General features: G+C 47.8%; 1 protein-coding gene across 1 annotated transcript in view; it reads left to right on the top strand.

Annotated features, from left to right (window-relative positions):
* The first annotated feature begins 79 nt into the window (after window positions 1–79).
* Window positions 80–14,857, top strand: part of FAM227A (family with sequence similarity 227 member A) — a 31,430-nt gene continuing 16,652 nt past the window's right edge. Inside the window, exons 1-5 of the mRNA XM_036760829.1 lie at window positions 80–224; window positions 1,326–1,423; window positions 8,247–8,310; window positions 9,746–9,834; window positions 14,189–14,332. Of these exons, the coding sequence (XP_036616724.1) occupies window positions 80–224; window positions 1,326–1,423; window positions 8,247–8,310; window positions 9,746–9,834; window positions 14,189–14,332 (540 nt within the window). The remainder of the gene's footprint in view (window positions 225–1,325; window positions 1,424–8,246; window positions 8,311–9,745; window positions 9,835–14,188; window positions 14,333–14,857) is intronic.

Genomic DNA, 14,857 nt, shown 5'->3' with positions numbered 1-14,857 from the left:
AACATGGTGGGGGGGGCGGGGCAGGCTTTTTGTTTGTTTGATCTTCACAGAAACTTTCTGTCCACATGCAGGAACAGAGATGCCGCTCAGCACCGCAATGTTGGAGGTCATCAACTTCAATGCAGTCCCCCTGGTCCCCCTGAATGATGACCTGTCAGTTTCGCCCATGGAGAGGCACCGGCAGCATGAAGCGTTGAAGACCCAAATGAAACAGAACCCACCCTGTATCTTGTGGTGATGCCCCTGCCTCGGGGCCACAGAGCCAGACCCCCACACGAGGGAAGGGGCTCAGCCTTTCACCGTCTCCTTTCCCTCCTCTCCCTTCTGGGCTCCAGAGAATGAGAAGGAACCCACGGGTGTCATTGGCCCAGTCAATGGAAAAATGCCCTGGTGTTGGGAGGTGGGAGACCTGGGCTCTAGGGCCAGGGCCGCCATCACGCCCTGTGTGACGATTCTTCTCTTGTGGGAACTGAAGGATCCGGAAGGATGAGGTCTGAGGGCCTGAGATCCCCCGGCTGAGCTCTGCCACCTCCTGAAAGCTGCTGCCCAGCCAGGACTCTTTGGGCATCTCTCCTCAGAGGCTCCCCCTGCCTCTTTTCTCTCCTCTCCTGCTGCCCACCTCAATAGACAGGGTGACTGGACCAGTGTTACCCTCTTAGACCTTTTCTGTGGAACCCTGCCAGGCAGGGTATGCAGGTGTGGGAGCTCATGGGTCAATGGTCCTTCACGCTCCCAGGGTGCTTTGCCCATAGCTCCTCCTCCCTCCCAGCTCACCTGTGAGGTGTATTATCTCCACTCAGCAGGTGAAGAAACAGAGTGTGGGGAGGCCAGGACCCTGGCTCTGATCATACCCCTCCCCTTCTCTTGCCCTGGGCTCCTAGCTCCCCGGTGACTCCTCGGGGCACTGCACACACTGCCGAACTTCCTTCCAGCCCCTCCTTCTTAGCCAGTGGAGGCCAAACTCATCCCCTCCCTTATGCACAGAACCCTGTGCCTCTTCTTCCCTTTTCATTCTCTCTGGTCTGTCAAACCCACAAAGGTCATAACTGACTGGAAGACTGGGTAACAAATTGTTGGAGGAAGGTGGGGCTTCCCCAGGATAGGCCTGGGGGCTAGAGTTGAGTGGAGACTCTCAGGACATAGGGTCTGTCCCCTGCTCCTTGGCTGTGTGGCCTTGGCTGGGTCCCTTTCCTCCTCTGGGCCTCAGTTTCCTCATCTGCAGAATTAGGGGGTTGGAGTAGGCTGTGCCTGAGGGAGGCTCCTTCCAGCTCTGAATCGCAGCTCTCTCCAGTGCCAAGAGGCTCTTTAACAGATATGTCTCCCAGTGTGCATCGTGGGCTCCATGGGCAAGCTGAACAAAAAGATCGCCCAGATAGACCTGAAGACCAAACTTCACAAGACCAGCATTCACAGCAACATCCTGGTAAGGGTGGGGCTGGGAGAGACCAGCAGGGAGGGAGAGGCCCCAGGTGCCCGTCCCAGAGCTGTTGTGGCTGGGGGAAGAAGGGCAGTCAACTTCTTTAAGCCTTCCTTTGGGCACTACTTCCCCTGATACCAGTTCCATCCCTTTTATGTCTTAGAAGCAGCAGGGCATCATTGTGGATGGGAAGACCTGGGTTCAGATCCTACCTCTGACACATGTAGGCTGGGCAAGTTACTGACCCTCTGAGAGCAGTAGGCCAGGGCTCCTTACTTTTTCCACTCTTGACCCCTTTTGGGCTTTGGTAGCGTTGAGGGCATGTGCAGGGCAAAGTTCAGTACCAAGGCTGCAGTGAAGTTGCCTGATGCAACATGGACAAGTGCTGCCAGAAACACCTTGGATTCATTATGAGTTTGGTTTTTGATGAATTTTTGGTCGTTGCGCATTCACAAACCCTTTACTGTTGCCCACAGTTTAAGAAGCGCTGCTCCTAGCAACTAGGTGCCAACCTGTACTGGCGGAGTCACTTTCCTTCCCTGAGAGTTCTCTGTGACCAGTGAGGCCAGAGATTTTGTCCCTGGCCCTTCCCTTATCCCTGAGTAGAATGGCTTCCTGAGTCTCTGTGTCTGTGTCTGGAACCATGCGCCAGGCTCCTGGCTATGAGCCCTTCTGACTTTAGCCAGGCTGGTCCTCAGAGGACAGACACAGGCCATCAGCAGCCAGAGCTGGTGGCCCAAGCTAGATCAAGTGGGACTCAGTGAAGAGGTCTGAGAAGATATCACCATCCTCTCCCTGGAGCGGTGAGGGCCACAGATATTACACATTGTACATTTTTGGACTTTCTCAATGTATTGATCAGGGAGGAGAGGGAGGGCAGGAAGGAAGGAAGGAAGGACATGACAGAATAGCTTTCCATGCCGGGAAGCAGAGGAGAGAAGATCTCAGTGAGGGAAGGGATTTTTCAACCATCAGTAACAGGTGAGAGTCATTCTCTTCTCACCCTCCCCTGACATTGGCATGGACCTGAACTGGCTGATGGGATGGGGCAGTTTAATCAGTAGCCATCCATTGGCTCTCTCCTAGAAAGAGGCTTGGGAAAGGGTCTTGGGAGGAGGCTCAAAAGGGGTCTTGGGACCATACTACATCACACTCAAAAACTTGATGTTGGCCAAGGCCAGTGCTACTGTCGGGCACTCTGATTTCTGGTACTCGTTTGTGTTGGGTGGTGAACTTTCCTCTTCCATATAATTGAGTCTTTGCTAACTGCAGCGTGACTCACCTGAAAAGGAATAAAAGGGTCTGTGTTGGACCCCACCACGGTGCTCCAGTAAGAACCAGAACTATCAGAGCTGCTCAGATGAGAAGCCGAGTCAGCCCAAGGAGGGAGGCAGGGCAGCTGCTGCTGCTGGACTGTGCCCCACTGCTGCTTGTTCCAGTGATGTTGGGCAGGTTTCTCACCTCCTAGGGCTTCCTAGAGGGGTGGTACTAGATGATCTCTGAGGGCACCTCTGACTCTGAATTGTCTGAACCCAGCCTGTGTCTCAGGACACTGTGGAGGTTGGGCCGGGTGGTGATACCAACACTTTTCAGGGCACAGGTTTGGGACCTGACATCCTGCATGCCTTTGTAGACAGTTTCATGAATTACTGTGGACAGAACGCATCCTTCCTGGATGGTGAAGCTCCTAGTAATGAGCCTCTCCAACTTAGCCCAGCTGATCGTTGCTTGACAGCGACATTCCATGGGCATGGCCCTTAGACTCTCAGGGCAGGTCCATGCCTGGAAGAGGCATTGGAGGAGGGCAGAAATCAGGAAGGAGGCAGGAACGGCAGCCACACAACCACAGAAAACACAGTCGTCTTAGCTGGCTCTTGTGTCCAGGCTGTCCTCAAAGTCTGGGTGCCCCTTCCTCTTCTCTGTGGCAGTCCAACTTTCATGACAGTGTAGGGTCATGAGAAAGTGTGCTGGACTGCAAGGCAGAAGACCCACGTTGAATTGCTGGTGCTGCCAGGGACACTTGGTCCCCTTATGTGACATCACACCCCCTCCTGCGTAGGAGTCCCCACCTCCCAGGGTGGTTGTAAGGATCAAATAAGATAATGTTTATACAGTGCTTGATGCAGTGCCTGGCACATGGTGGATGCTTCATAAATCATTCCTATCTTCCTTCCTTCCTTCCATCCTTCCTTTCTTCCTTCCTCCCTCCTTCCCTTTCTCCCTCTCTCCCTTCCTTTCTCTCTTCCTCCCCGTCCCCTTCTCTTCCTCCCTCCCTCCCTCTCTCCCTCCCTCCCTCCCTCCCTCCCTCCATCTCTCCCTTCTTCCTCCCTCCCTCACTCTCTCCCTCACTCCCTTCCTCCCTCCCTCCTTCCCTCCCTCTCTCTTCTCCCTGATCAATACATTGAGAAAGTCCAAAAATGTACAGTGTGTACTATCTGTGGCCCTCACTGCTCCAGGAAGGGAGATCATGGTGGTGTCTTCTCAAACGTGTTCACTGAGCCCCGCTTGATCTTTATAATTCTGTTACATTTACCTTTGATTTTTTTGGTGTCTCATTCTTTCAGTTAAATTGTTGTAGTTACTGCATACACTGTTATCTTGGCTCAGTTACCATAATTTGTTTAGCCAGTTCCCAGTTGATGGGCATCTACTTTGTGATTTCCAATTCTTAGTTGTCACAAAAAGTGCTGCTATAAATAATCTGGAATAATACGGGGCCTTTTTTCTTATGATGGCTTCCTTGGGGTATAAGTCTAGCAATGGAGTCTGGTTTAAAGGGCATGGACATCGTAGTCACTTTATTTGCATAAATCCAAATTGGTTGTCTCACTTCACAGCTCCACCAATCACGTATCACTCTGCTTCTCTTCCCACAGTCCCTCCAGCATTGACTTGTCATGTGTGCCATTTTGCAGGATGTGAGGTAAAACCTCTGGGTTATTTTGATTAGCATTTCTTTTATTATTAGTTATTTGGAGCATTTTTTCTTGTGATTGTGAATAATTTACAATTCTTTTGAGAAGTGTTCAGTCATCTTCTTTGATCATTTATCTAATGGGAATGGCTATTAGCGTCATACATGTTTACTCATTGTTTCTGTATCTCGGATCCCAATCTCTTATGAGAGATCTTTGATAGAAATATTTGTTCCCATTTGACCACTTCCCTCCTATGCAGAAGCTTCTCAGTTTCAGGTAATCAAAGTTGTCTTCTTTATCTCTTAACACTGCCTCTATCTCTTAGGCATAGCTGTGAGAAGTAGATGATCTGTTTCTCATCTGGTTTTTTTTTATAGTAAGGGCAGGTATCCATTGTCATTGTGCAGTGTGGTAAAAGAGGTTCTGTTGGGCTGCTCTTCAGTGTTCAGAAAAGGGAGTTTTTCCCTAGGTAATTATTTTCCACTTTATCGTACATTGGCTTATTGAGTTCTGTTGTTTCTGAGTCTCCCTTGTCTAGACTTTTCCATTAATCTATCTCTATTTTTTAACCAATACCAGATAGTTTTGATACCTGCTACTTTCTAATATAGTTTGAGGTTTGGAAATTCTATTTTCCCATTCTTCTCCTTTTCCTCATTCCCCTGGATATTCTAAATCTTTTTTTTTGTAATGAATTTTGTTATTTTATCAAATTTTATAAAGTATCCCATTGGTAATTTAATTGGTTTAGCATTAGATGTAAATTAATTTTGGTAGTATTTTCATTTTTATTATATTGGCATAGCCTAGCCATTAGCCACGAATATTCCTCCAGCTATTTTCAGAGGTGGAGAACCTGCAGCCTCAAGGCCACATGTGGCCCTGTAGGTCCTCAAGTATGGCTCTTTGACTGAATCCAAACTTCACAGAACAAATCCCCTTATAAATCTTTCATGTGCTTTGGGTAGTTGGTCCCCAGATATTTTATGTGTTTTGTAGTTATTTGGAAGAGGATTTCCTTTCCTTTTGTTTTTATTGTATGGAAATTCTATCTTGAGGGTTTATTCTGTAGCCTGCAACTTTGCTGAAGCTAGCAAGTGTCTCAATTAGTATCTTTGCTGCTTCCCTGGAACTTGCTAAGTAAACTGTCCTGTCATTAACAAACAAGGATACTTTTGTCTCTTCTCTGCCTCTCTTTATTTCTTTAATTCCACATGCCTTTTTGTTATTGCTAGCCTTTCTAGGACTATATCAAATAATAGTGGAGGGATTGGGCTTCCTTGTTTCACTCCCATGTTTATTGAGAAAAGGTTTAGTGTATTTCCATTGCATATGATGCTTTCTTTTGGTTTTAGACTGATACTTTTTATATATAAAAAAGGGTTTTTAGCATAAAAGAATGCTGTACTTTGTCAGAGGCTTTTTCTACATCTATTGAGATGATCATGTGGTTAATGTTTCCTCTTCCAATATGATTAGTTATGTTAATTGTTTTCCTAATATTGAATCATTCTTGTGTTCCCAGTACAAATTCCACTTGATCATAATGAATTATTTCTTGGATAAATCACTGTGGTCTCTGATAGAGTTTTGTTTTAAAATTTTCAAGTCAGTGTTCATTAATTATATTGGCCTGTGGTTTTCTGTGTTTTGTCTTTTCCGAGTTTAAGTACTAGGACCATATTTATCTTATAAAAGGAATCTGGTGGGGTGCTTTCTTTCTCAATTTTTGAGAATAATTTATAAAAAGATGAGTACTATTTGTTCTTTAAAAGCTTTATGCAATTCTTGTGAATCCATCAGGACGGGGGGGGGGGGGGGGGGGTTCTTTTGTTTTGTTTTATTTTAATTTGGTAGTGCCTTTGTGTGGGACAAACCACAGGCTCAAAATAAACAAAAACAGAGGTGTCTCGGTTTTCTCAAGGTAGAAACAAAACAGAAGCTTTATTTGATCAAGTCTCGCGAGAATTGGGCATCTCCCACTACCAGGGTGGGATGGTAGTGCAGAGAGGCAAGGGGGAGAAGGCAAGCAAGGGGATATATAACCTTGTACAAACAATTCTAAGAAATTCCACCCCTAGAGGCTGGACCCCTGTCCCTATTTGCTGGGACAGGTGGCCTCACAATCTATCCCAGAATGAGTTTATCCAATACTAGCACAGAAACTACAGAATTACCTTATAGGGAAATCTCAATGTTAAGATGACGGCATGCGAGTAGGCTAGGGGAGGGGGAGAGGGGGAGACCACCTGATTTCCCCGAAATCATATGATTTACAGGAAAACGAAACTTAGGCCTAGTGAGGTCTACATCCTAACTAAATTTGTACTATCTGAGTATTACCTTGCTTGATTTATTCATGGGAAGCTTTCACAAACAATCTTGTATCCCACACACCTTTACAGCTAAATCTGTTGAGGTTTAGGGGTGCTGGGACCCCAAAATAGTGACGTGCAGGTCCTGCCCGAATGAATTCAGCCCTAGCCTTCCTTCAGCAAAAGGCAAGGTTTATTAAAACAAATCCGCCATATTGGCCAGACTCTTAAGGAACCAAAACATTTGTATCGCTAATGCAAGAAGGCCATATGGAATCGGAACTGTTAGTGGAAACAGGATGGATCTTATATACAGAAAGATTGTGGGAAGGTGACTGGAGGAAAGGTCTAGGGAGGCTCTTGATGGGGCTGGGCAGTAAGCTGGGGTGACTGGAGGTCGAAGCCTAGACAAAGAGAATGGGGTTTAGATACAATCAAGGGTGGGAAATAGCCAGGGCATGGGGTGCGGGGGGGGGGGGGGGGGGGGACAGGGGGGGGGCGGAATGTAACAGAGAATGGAGGGCTGGGCAACCAAGAACTGGGAGATTGTCAGGGCCACAATGAAAGGTCAGGTGAGAGGATTATGGCCTCAGGTTATAGGCTGGAGCCTTGACCATTTGCAAAGGTTCAAGGAGAGTTGGGGGGGGGGGGCGGTGTTCCAGCGCCTCTACCCTGTCAGATCTATTTCCTTTTCTGAGATTGGGTTATTTAGACTCTCCCTATGGTCTTCTCATGGTTTGGGTGGTTTAGATTTTTGAAGGTCTTCCTCCTCCATTTGTGTTCTCGGTTTTGGTGGCGTGTAGCAGTACGTAATGTGTTCTGAGTCTTTTTATTTCTTCTGGTTTTGCTGGGATTTCACTTGTTCATTCGCAATTTCATTGATTTGATTTTCTGTTCTCATTTTAATCAGATTATCTAAGAGTTTTGTCCATTTTATTAGTCTTTTCAAAAAGCCAGCCTTTGGTTTTATTACTCATGTCTGCAGTTTTTTTCAATTCCTCTATTTCCTCTCTAATTTTTAATATATTCTTCTGTGCTTATTTTACGTTTATTTTTTCTCATTTTAAATGCATATTTAGTTCATTAATCTTATGGGGTTTTTTTTTCTATTTCACTAATGCACAGTTTTAAGAATAGGATTTTTTTTCCACCTGAGGACCGCTTTAGCTGCATCCCCAAAGACATCAGTGGGTTAGTTTTCTAGAGGCTCCAAGGTTTATATACCCTTCCCTGGGCTGTGTAAGGACAGGATAATTGCCCCCATTTTATAGATGAGCCCACTGAGACTCAGAAAAAGATAATAACTTGTCTAGGGTTCCCTGTGTGCTGAGCCTCAGAGCTGCTGCCCAGGGTAGTAGACAGGTGGCACCCCCAGCTGCCACCAGAAGGAAGATGGGTTGCAGGCACACTCTGGGGGACTTTCAGCCCACCCTCTACCACCAGGTGGACAGAGGCAGGACTGGGTGCCCTAGAGGCCCCTGCCCCAGAAGGGCAGGAGTCCCAGTGCAGTGCGCGGGGCCGATCAGGCTGGCTGGGGATGAACTTGTCCCGAGGAACTGACCTTGCGCCCACTGTGTTCTCTGTTTGTTCCCAAAGATCATTGAGAAACTGGAGGCTGAGAAGAAGCTGAGAGAGCAGCAGCGCCTGTTGGGAGAGAAAGGCAAAGCCCCTTCAAATGGCTGATACTGGGGGGAGTGAGGGAGGTGGGGCCCCATCCTGCTGGGCTGGGCGCCCGGGGAGTCACCCAGCCTGCCCATCCATGAAAATGAGCAGAGGAGGGGCCTTGAACCAAAGGGGTCCTGGGGCAGCTCCAACTGCACAAAGCCTCTTAAGTCACTGCTCCACTTGGAACCTCAGTTTCCTCATCTGTACCATGAAGGGAGGGGAGAAGATAGTTGTTCAGGTCCCCTCCAGGTCTCAGACCTGTAGTCCTGATCACTCTTCCTGAGAGCTCTTAGGTACCCGGGCAGTCCAGGGGGCCTTCCCCCCACTCCTCACCTCCTTCAGAGCACACCTGGGAGAGTCAGAGACTTGTAGAATTAAAGTGGACTCCTGGGGAAGCTGAGGCCCAGAAAGGCCAAGTGATCTGCCCAGAATCATACAGCTTGGAAGGAAGGGGTGGAGCCGGGGCTCCAGTGTAGGTGCTCTGATGCCAAGGTCAGTCTCCACGAGGTCTCCTTGTGATGGTGCCAGCCTGCCCTCATCTGCCAGGCCTCACACAGCATAGCATTCATACCCCACTGGTACATTCAGCCTATGGTGCTGTGTAGGGTGTTAGCTCCATGTGGGCAGGGCTCTTATCTGAAGTTTTCACCTCCCCCAAATCCTAGTAAGAGCTTAATAAACTCTGGGTGAAGATTCAGATGAATTGGACTTGACTACACAAGCCATAAAGAACCTTGTAACCAAGGGGATCAGGGCTATTCATCTCTGCTAAAAGATCCTGGACAAGAACATTGGATAACACAGCCGTCTTTCTCTCTCTCTTCCTCTCTCTCTCTCTCTCTCTCTCTCTCTCTCTCTCTCTCTCTCTCTCTCTTTTTCTCTCTCTCCCTCTCTCTCTGTCTCTCTGTCTCTCTCTCTCTCCCCCCCTCCCTCTCTCTCTTTCTCTCTCCCTCTCTCTCTTTCTCTCTCTCTCTCTCCCCTCTCTCCCTCTGTCTCTCTCTTCTTTCTCTTTTCCCCTCTTCTTTCTCTTTGCACATGTATACATTATATATGTATGTATGTATATGCACACATACAAATTTTTAATTCACTTTTTCTCTATGTATTCCCCTCCTTCCTCTTCTCCCCCTCCCGAATATAAACTGCTTGAGGTTGGGGGCTGTTTCATCTTTGTATTTCTAGCACCTGGCACACAGTAGGTACCTAAAAAATGCTGAATGAACAAATGAAAGCCACCCAGTGTTAGTGGAAGATCTGTGAAGGACAGCTCTGTAAGTGCCCATGTAATCTTAGGTGTACTTGATGGGTGCCATAGTTAAAATGTAATTTTGCTGCTAGGGATTTAGGGAAACCACCCTCCAGATTGGTTCCTGTCAGTGAAAAGACCCCTTTCAACTCCAGTCTCACTCCCCTTCTTCTGTTGTTTGCAGAGAAGACAAACAAAGTCAAGAAAAAGCTGCCTAAGTTTTTCCCAATGACTCCATCGACTTCCAATATTCCCTATGCTGGGTCGAAAAAGGTAGGAGGCCTGAGATGGGGGCGACTGCTCCCCTATTTCTATTGAAGACAAATTTGGTTTCATTTCTGGGGGCCACATGTATGCTGGGGCCTTGGCCCCCAGGGTTGGATGAGCCCCTAATGAATCAGAACAGCCGTAAAGAGATGGAATCGATGGTTTCTGTGCACTGCAGTGCCCATGTTCTGGGGTCTAGACACTGAAGGTTCATGCATGATTCTTGTCAGACCAATGAGCAGCCTCGCTTGACACCCTTCAGTCCACTGCTCTGCGCTCTCCGTTGCAGCCTGATGGGATGGAGAGCTGGTCTGCCGTCCTGCTGCCACCTCCGCTGCACTGGCCTGCTTTCTGAATCTGGAGACACAGCGGGGCAGGCCTTGGAGACAGGAAGCCCTGGGTTCAGGTCCTGGTGACTTGGGTGATTCAGGGAGAGTCCCTTCACCTCTCAAGGTCTCCAGCCACTTTCTAAGACTCTTAGGTTGCAAAGAAAGTAGACGGAATTTTGTCCTGGGACTCCCTTGCAGTAACAGAATCCCCAGGGTGGTGAAGAACAAAGCTGTGTCTGTCCCACTCCCTCGTGCTGCAGTCAGGAGTCCCCAGATGTGTCTGTGGTCAGGAGAAGGTCCTGGGACAGGGAAGCACCTTTAAGGGTCAGCCTTTGCACTGTGTGGCCGCTCCCCTCCTCAGGGTTTTTGCCCTGAGGTCCCCTCCATGCTGTGGCCCCACATGGGAAGAGGGCATCACCCCAGGTTCCTGTCCTGTAAGGGCCTCTAGGAGAGTCTGGGAACACTGAGCCCCGGGGGGCCTCGAGGGGGCACCACAAGCTGCCCTTGGTGACACAGGCACCATCCCTCCTCTCCCCCACTAACAGGGTTACGCTCCAAAGGTTTGTTTGCAAGTCAGAAAGCATTTTTCCATAGAAACAGTGTTAAAAATAGCAGTCTGATTCTGACACCAGCCCACAGAGGCTTGTTTAACTGCTAATCTTGCTGAACTACGGAACCAGTAATAGCATTGAGTTCTGCAACAGCCCGGGCACAAATAGAGGCGGTGGGAACATGGGGAGGGTTGGAGCCAGGTAAGCAGTGGGGAAGAGCTGGACGGGCAGAGATGGGACCTAGGGGAGAGGTCTGGTGTTGGCCACATCCAGCCTGTGCTTCTGCATCTCCCTTTGGAAGGGAACTGACCCTGGGCTTTGGAAAGGGCAGCCACCTTCCCATCAGGAAGCTCCCTTTCCTCTGGCCTCAAAAAAAAAAAAAGAGAAATGAAGGGGAATAACATGAAGTAAATCTGCAAAGGTCGGTGGGGAGGAGCTGGATTATGGACCATTTAAATGGTAGTCTGAGAAGTTTGCATTTTAAAGAACCCGGAATCCTGGGAAATGTGTTGAACTGGGCAGGGTTGTGGTCAGATGCATGTCCTGGGAACATCATGGGCAGCTGTTTGGACAATCATTGGGGAGGTGAGAGATTGGAAGCAGGGGGACCATCCTAGAGCAGCCCAGGTGGGACGGGCTGAAGATCTGAAGTCAGCACTGGGCAAGTGTCCCATAACCAGAAAGATGGTGATAGATGCTACAGGCATCTATGCCTGTGGTCATCTTAGGACCTCAGTTTTTCATGCATGAAATGCCCATGGGACCTGTCTCCTGGGGGAGGGGGATCTGCAGATGAGACAGTGGATGTGAAGTGCCTTGGTGCCCTAGTGCCGTATAAATGTCACTTTTCATTTTTAGGAATCACAGAGGACTGGATGTGGAGCTTGAGTTTGTGAACCTTGTGATGGGTGGTGCCCTCACCGAGCATGGGGAAGTTACGAGCAGGGACAGGTTTAGTTGGCAAGACAGCAAGAGGGGAGAGACGGTGGATGCCTAGTCCTGTGTGAAGCAGCGGTCAGAGAGATAGGAGCAGCACCAGGAGAGAGAAGTGTTTCAGAAGCCATGGAAGAAAGTGATGCTTGCTCCAGGGAGGGGAGACTGACATTTGGCAGTGTTGAAAACTGCAGAGGTCTAGTTGGATGCAAACTAAGAAAAGTCTTTTTGTTGGAGTGGTTAAGAGAGCATCAGCACCTGGAGAAAGTCAGAGAGACAGAGACAGACAGAAAAAGAGCACGTGCATTCACATGCCTGTTGATGAGCTTAGATTTCTTCCTTTGAAAATGCCTATTCAGGGCAGCTAGGTGGTACCAGGCCTGGAGTCAGGAGGACCTCAGTTCAAATGTGGTCTTAAGACACTTACTGGCTGTGTGACCCGGAGCAAGTCACTTAACCCCAATTGCCTCCCCTCCCTCCCCCCCAAAAGAAAAGTGCCTATTCATATCTTTTGACTGTCTATTAGAGAATGACTTTTATTCTTACAAATTTAAATCAGTTCCCTATCTCTCTTAAAAATGAGATCTTTAGGAGAAAAACTTCCTGCAAAGAATTTTCCCCCCATTTGCTTACTTCCCTTCTAATTTCGGCTGCATTGGTTTTGTTTGTGCAACACCTTTTTCATTTTATGTAATCAGAATCGTCCATTTTATCACCTGTGATGTGCTCTCCCCCTTGTCTGGTTATGAACTCTTCCCCTCTCCATGGAGCTGAGGTAATTTCTTCCTTCCTCCATTAATTTGCTTATGATATGTACCTTTTTGTCTAAATCACGTACCCATTTGGAGCTTATCTTAGCGTTTTTCTCTGCCTAGTGTCTGCCAGACTGCTCTCCAGTTTTCCCAGGTTTTTGTTAAATAGTGAGTTCTTAACCCCAGTAGCTGGAGGATCTCTGAGTTCATCAAACACCAGGACACTGTGTTCATTTGCTTCTGTGTATTGTATACCTTGGGCAGCTGGGTGGTGCTGCAGTGGATGGAGTGCTGGTCTGGAGTCATCTTCATGAGTTCAAATCTGTCCTCAGACATTTACTAGCTGTGTGACCCTGGGCAAGTCACTTAACCCTGTTTGTATCCCTTTTTCTCATCTGTAAAATGAGCTGGAGAAGGAAATGGCAAAGCACCCTAGTGCCTTTGTTAAGAAAACCCCAAATAGGGTCATGAGGAATCAGACCCAACCGAAAATGACTGAACAACATTGTACACAATCTAATTATTCCACGGATCAAGCACTCTGTTTCTTACCTGTACCAAACTGTTTGGATGACTGCAGCTGTGTAGGAGAGTTTGGGATCTGGTACTGCTGGGCACCCAAACCTCCCCCTTTTTTCTCATTGATTTCCTTTTGTTCCTTTGGATGAATTTTGTTATCATTTCTCTAAGTCTTTAAAATAATCCTTTTGTAGTTTGATTGATATTAGTTCAACCTACCCACAAGCTATTCATGTTTTTCTAGCTATTTAGATATGTCTTTGTTTGTTGAAAGAATATTTTTAAATTGTGTCCATCTAGTTCCTGTGTGTATCTTGTCAGGTAAAACCTTAGGTTTTTTTTTTTATACTGCCCATGGTTATTTTAAATGGCACTTTTTCTATTTTGTTGATAACAAATAAAACCACTAAGGATTTATGTGGGTTTATTTTATGCCCGACAACTTTGCTGAAGTTATTCAAATTGTTTCATTTAATTTTTTAGTGACTTTTCCTAGGTAAGCCATCACAGCATCTGCAGAAAATGAGAGTTTCATTTCCTTTTTGCAGGCGCTCATTCTCTCAGTGTCTTTTTCTTGTGTCTTTGCTTTAACGTGCCTTTCTAGGATGATACTGAGGAGGGAGGGTGATAATGGTCTTCCGATCACACTGGAGAGGCCTTGCTCATCTCCATTACAGAGAAGGCTGGCTCTTGGTTTGGAATAGATATGCCTTACCACAGTGAGAAAACCTCCATTCATGCTTAGGCTTTCTTGTGTTTTTAACAGGAGTGAGTGTTATATTTTATCAGAGCTTTTTCTGCATTTATTGATATAGCCACGTGCTTTTTGCTGTTTTTTATATTAATGTGGTCAGTTACATTTGGAATTTTCCTAATACTGAACCAGCCCTGCATTCCTGGCGTCCATCCAGCCTGGCCATATTGTGATGTACTGCTGATGTCTCCTTGCTCATACAGAATTTTAAGGGCTGTGGTCCCTATATGGATGAGGGATCATGCTGGTCTGATTTGCGCCTGAAGGGCAGAAGTGTAAGCCATGAATAGAAGGGCAGATGTCGGCCCCAGAGGGGAGCCTCAGGAGCCAGGAGCTTCTCCTGCACTCGAAGCTTCCAAGAGAAGGCCTTTCAGCCTCTCGTTGGGGAGGCCTCCAGGAAGGGGAAGGGAGGACTGAATGGATGAAGGGTTAGCAGATTCCTACTACAGGCCATCAGACTTGGGCATTCTCTGACTGACCCCATATTTACCCAATGACTCCTTCCTTCTTGATCCTCTCCAGCGAACACAAAAGGATGGGCTAGCTGAGCTGTACCAGGCCCCAGAGTACAATGAGGAGCAATCCAATGAGCTGCCAAACAGGGTGAACTACTGTGACATGGTGGGCAACGTCATCCGGGCACAGGAAAGCACCATCAGTGGCAAGGTAATTAGGAGCGAGGACGAGACATCAGGAAGATAGCTCAGTCAGCTGCCCAGAACACTTCTGCCCATTGTCAGGCTTAAAGATGCCCACTGCCCAGAGACCTTCCCGCTTCCATGGACCGAGGCCCTCCTCAGAGGGGTACTCCCTCCACCAGTGCAGATCACAGCCCCACCAGGCCTCCTTGTGACCCCCACCCCCCCATCCCACGCACACCAAGTCTATACCGAGGTACCATGACCCATGAGCACATTAGTAGGATTTTGGCCTGTGCTCTCAATGTGCCCGAGACCTTCCTCAAGGCCTGCTAGGATTGCATGAGTATCAGGCCAGTCCTCCAGTGTTCACCTTTTGCCTCCCCGCCCTTGGTATGTGACCAGCCCACAGCCTCCCCCACTGTAGTTGCACACTATCCCTAATACCACTGGGGGACAGTGTGGGGGCAAACTCTGTTTAGGCACAGCTGGGACCAGAGGCCCCAGAGGTTCCTTCTAGCTCTGAGAACTAGTGATTCTTTGGGAAAATAAT

Source organism: Trichosurus vulpecula, chromosome 5, assembly GCF_011100635.1.
Source record: "Trichosurus vulpecula isolate mTriVul1 chromosome 5, mTriVul1.pri, whole genome shotgun sequence".
In the NCBI taxonomy this organism is placed as follows: domain Eukaryota; kingdom Metazoa; phylum Chordata; class Mammalia; order Diprotodontia; family Phalangeridae; genus Trichosurus; species Trichosurus vulpecula.
Note: the sequence above shows the minus strand (reverse complement) of the source record. Positions and strands in the feature narration are given on the sequence as shown.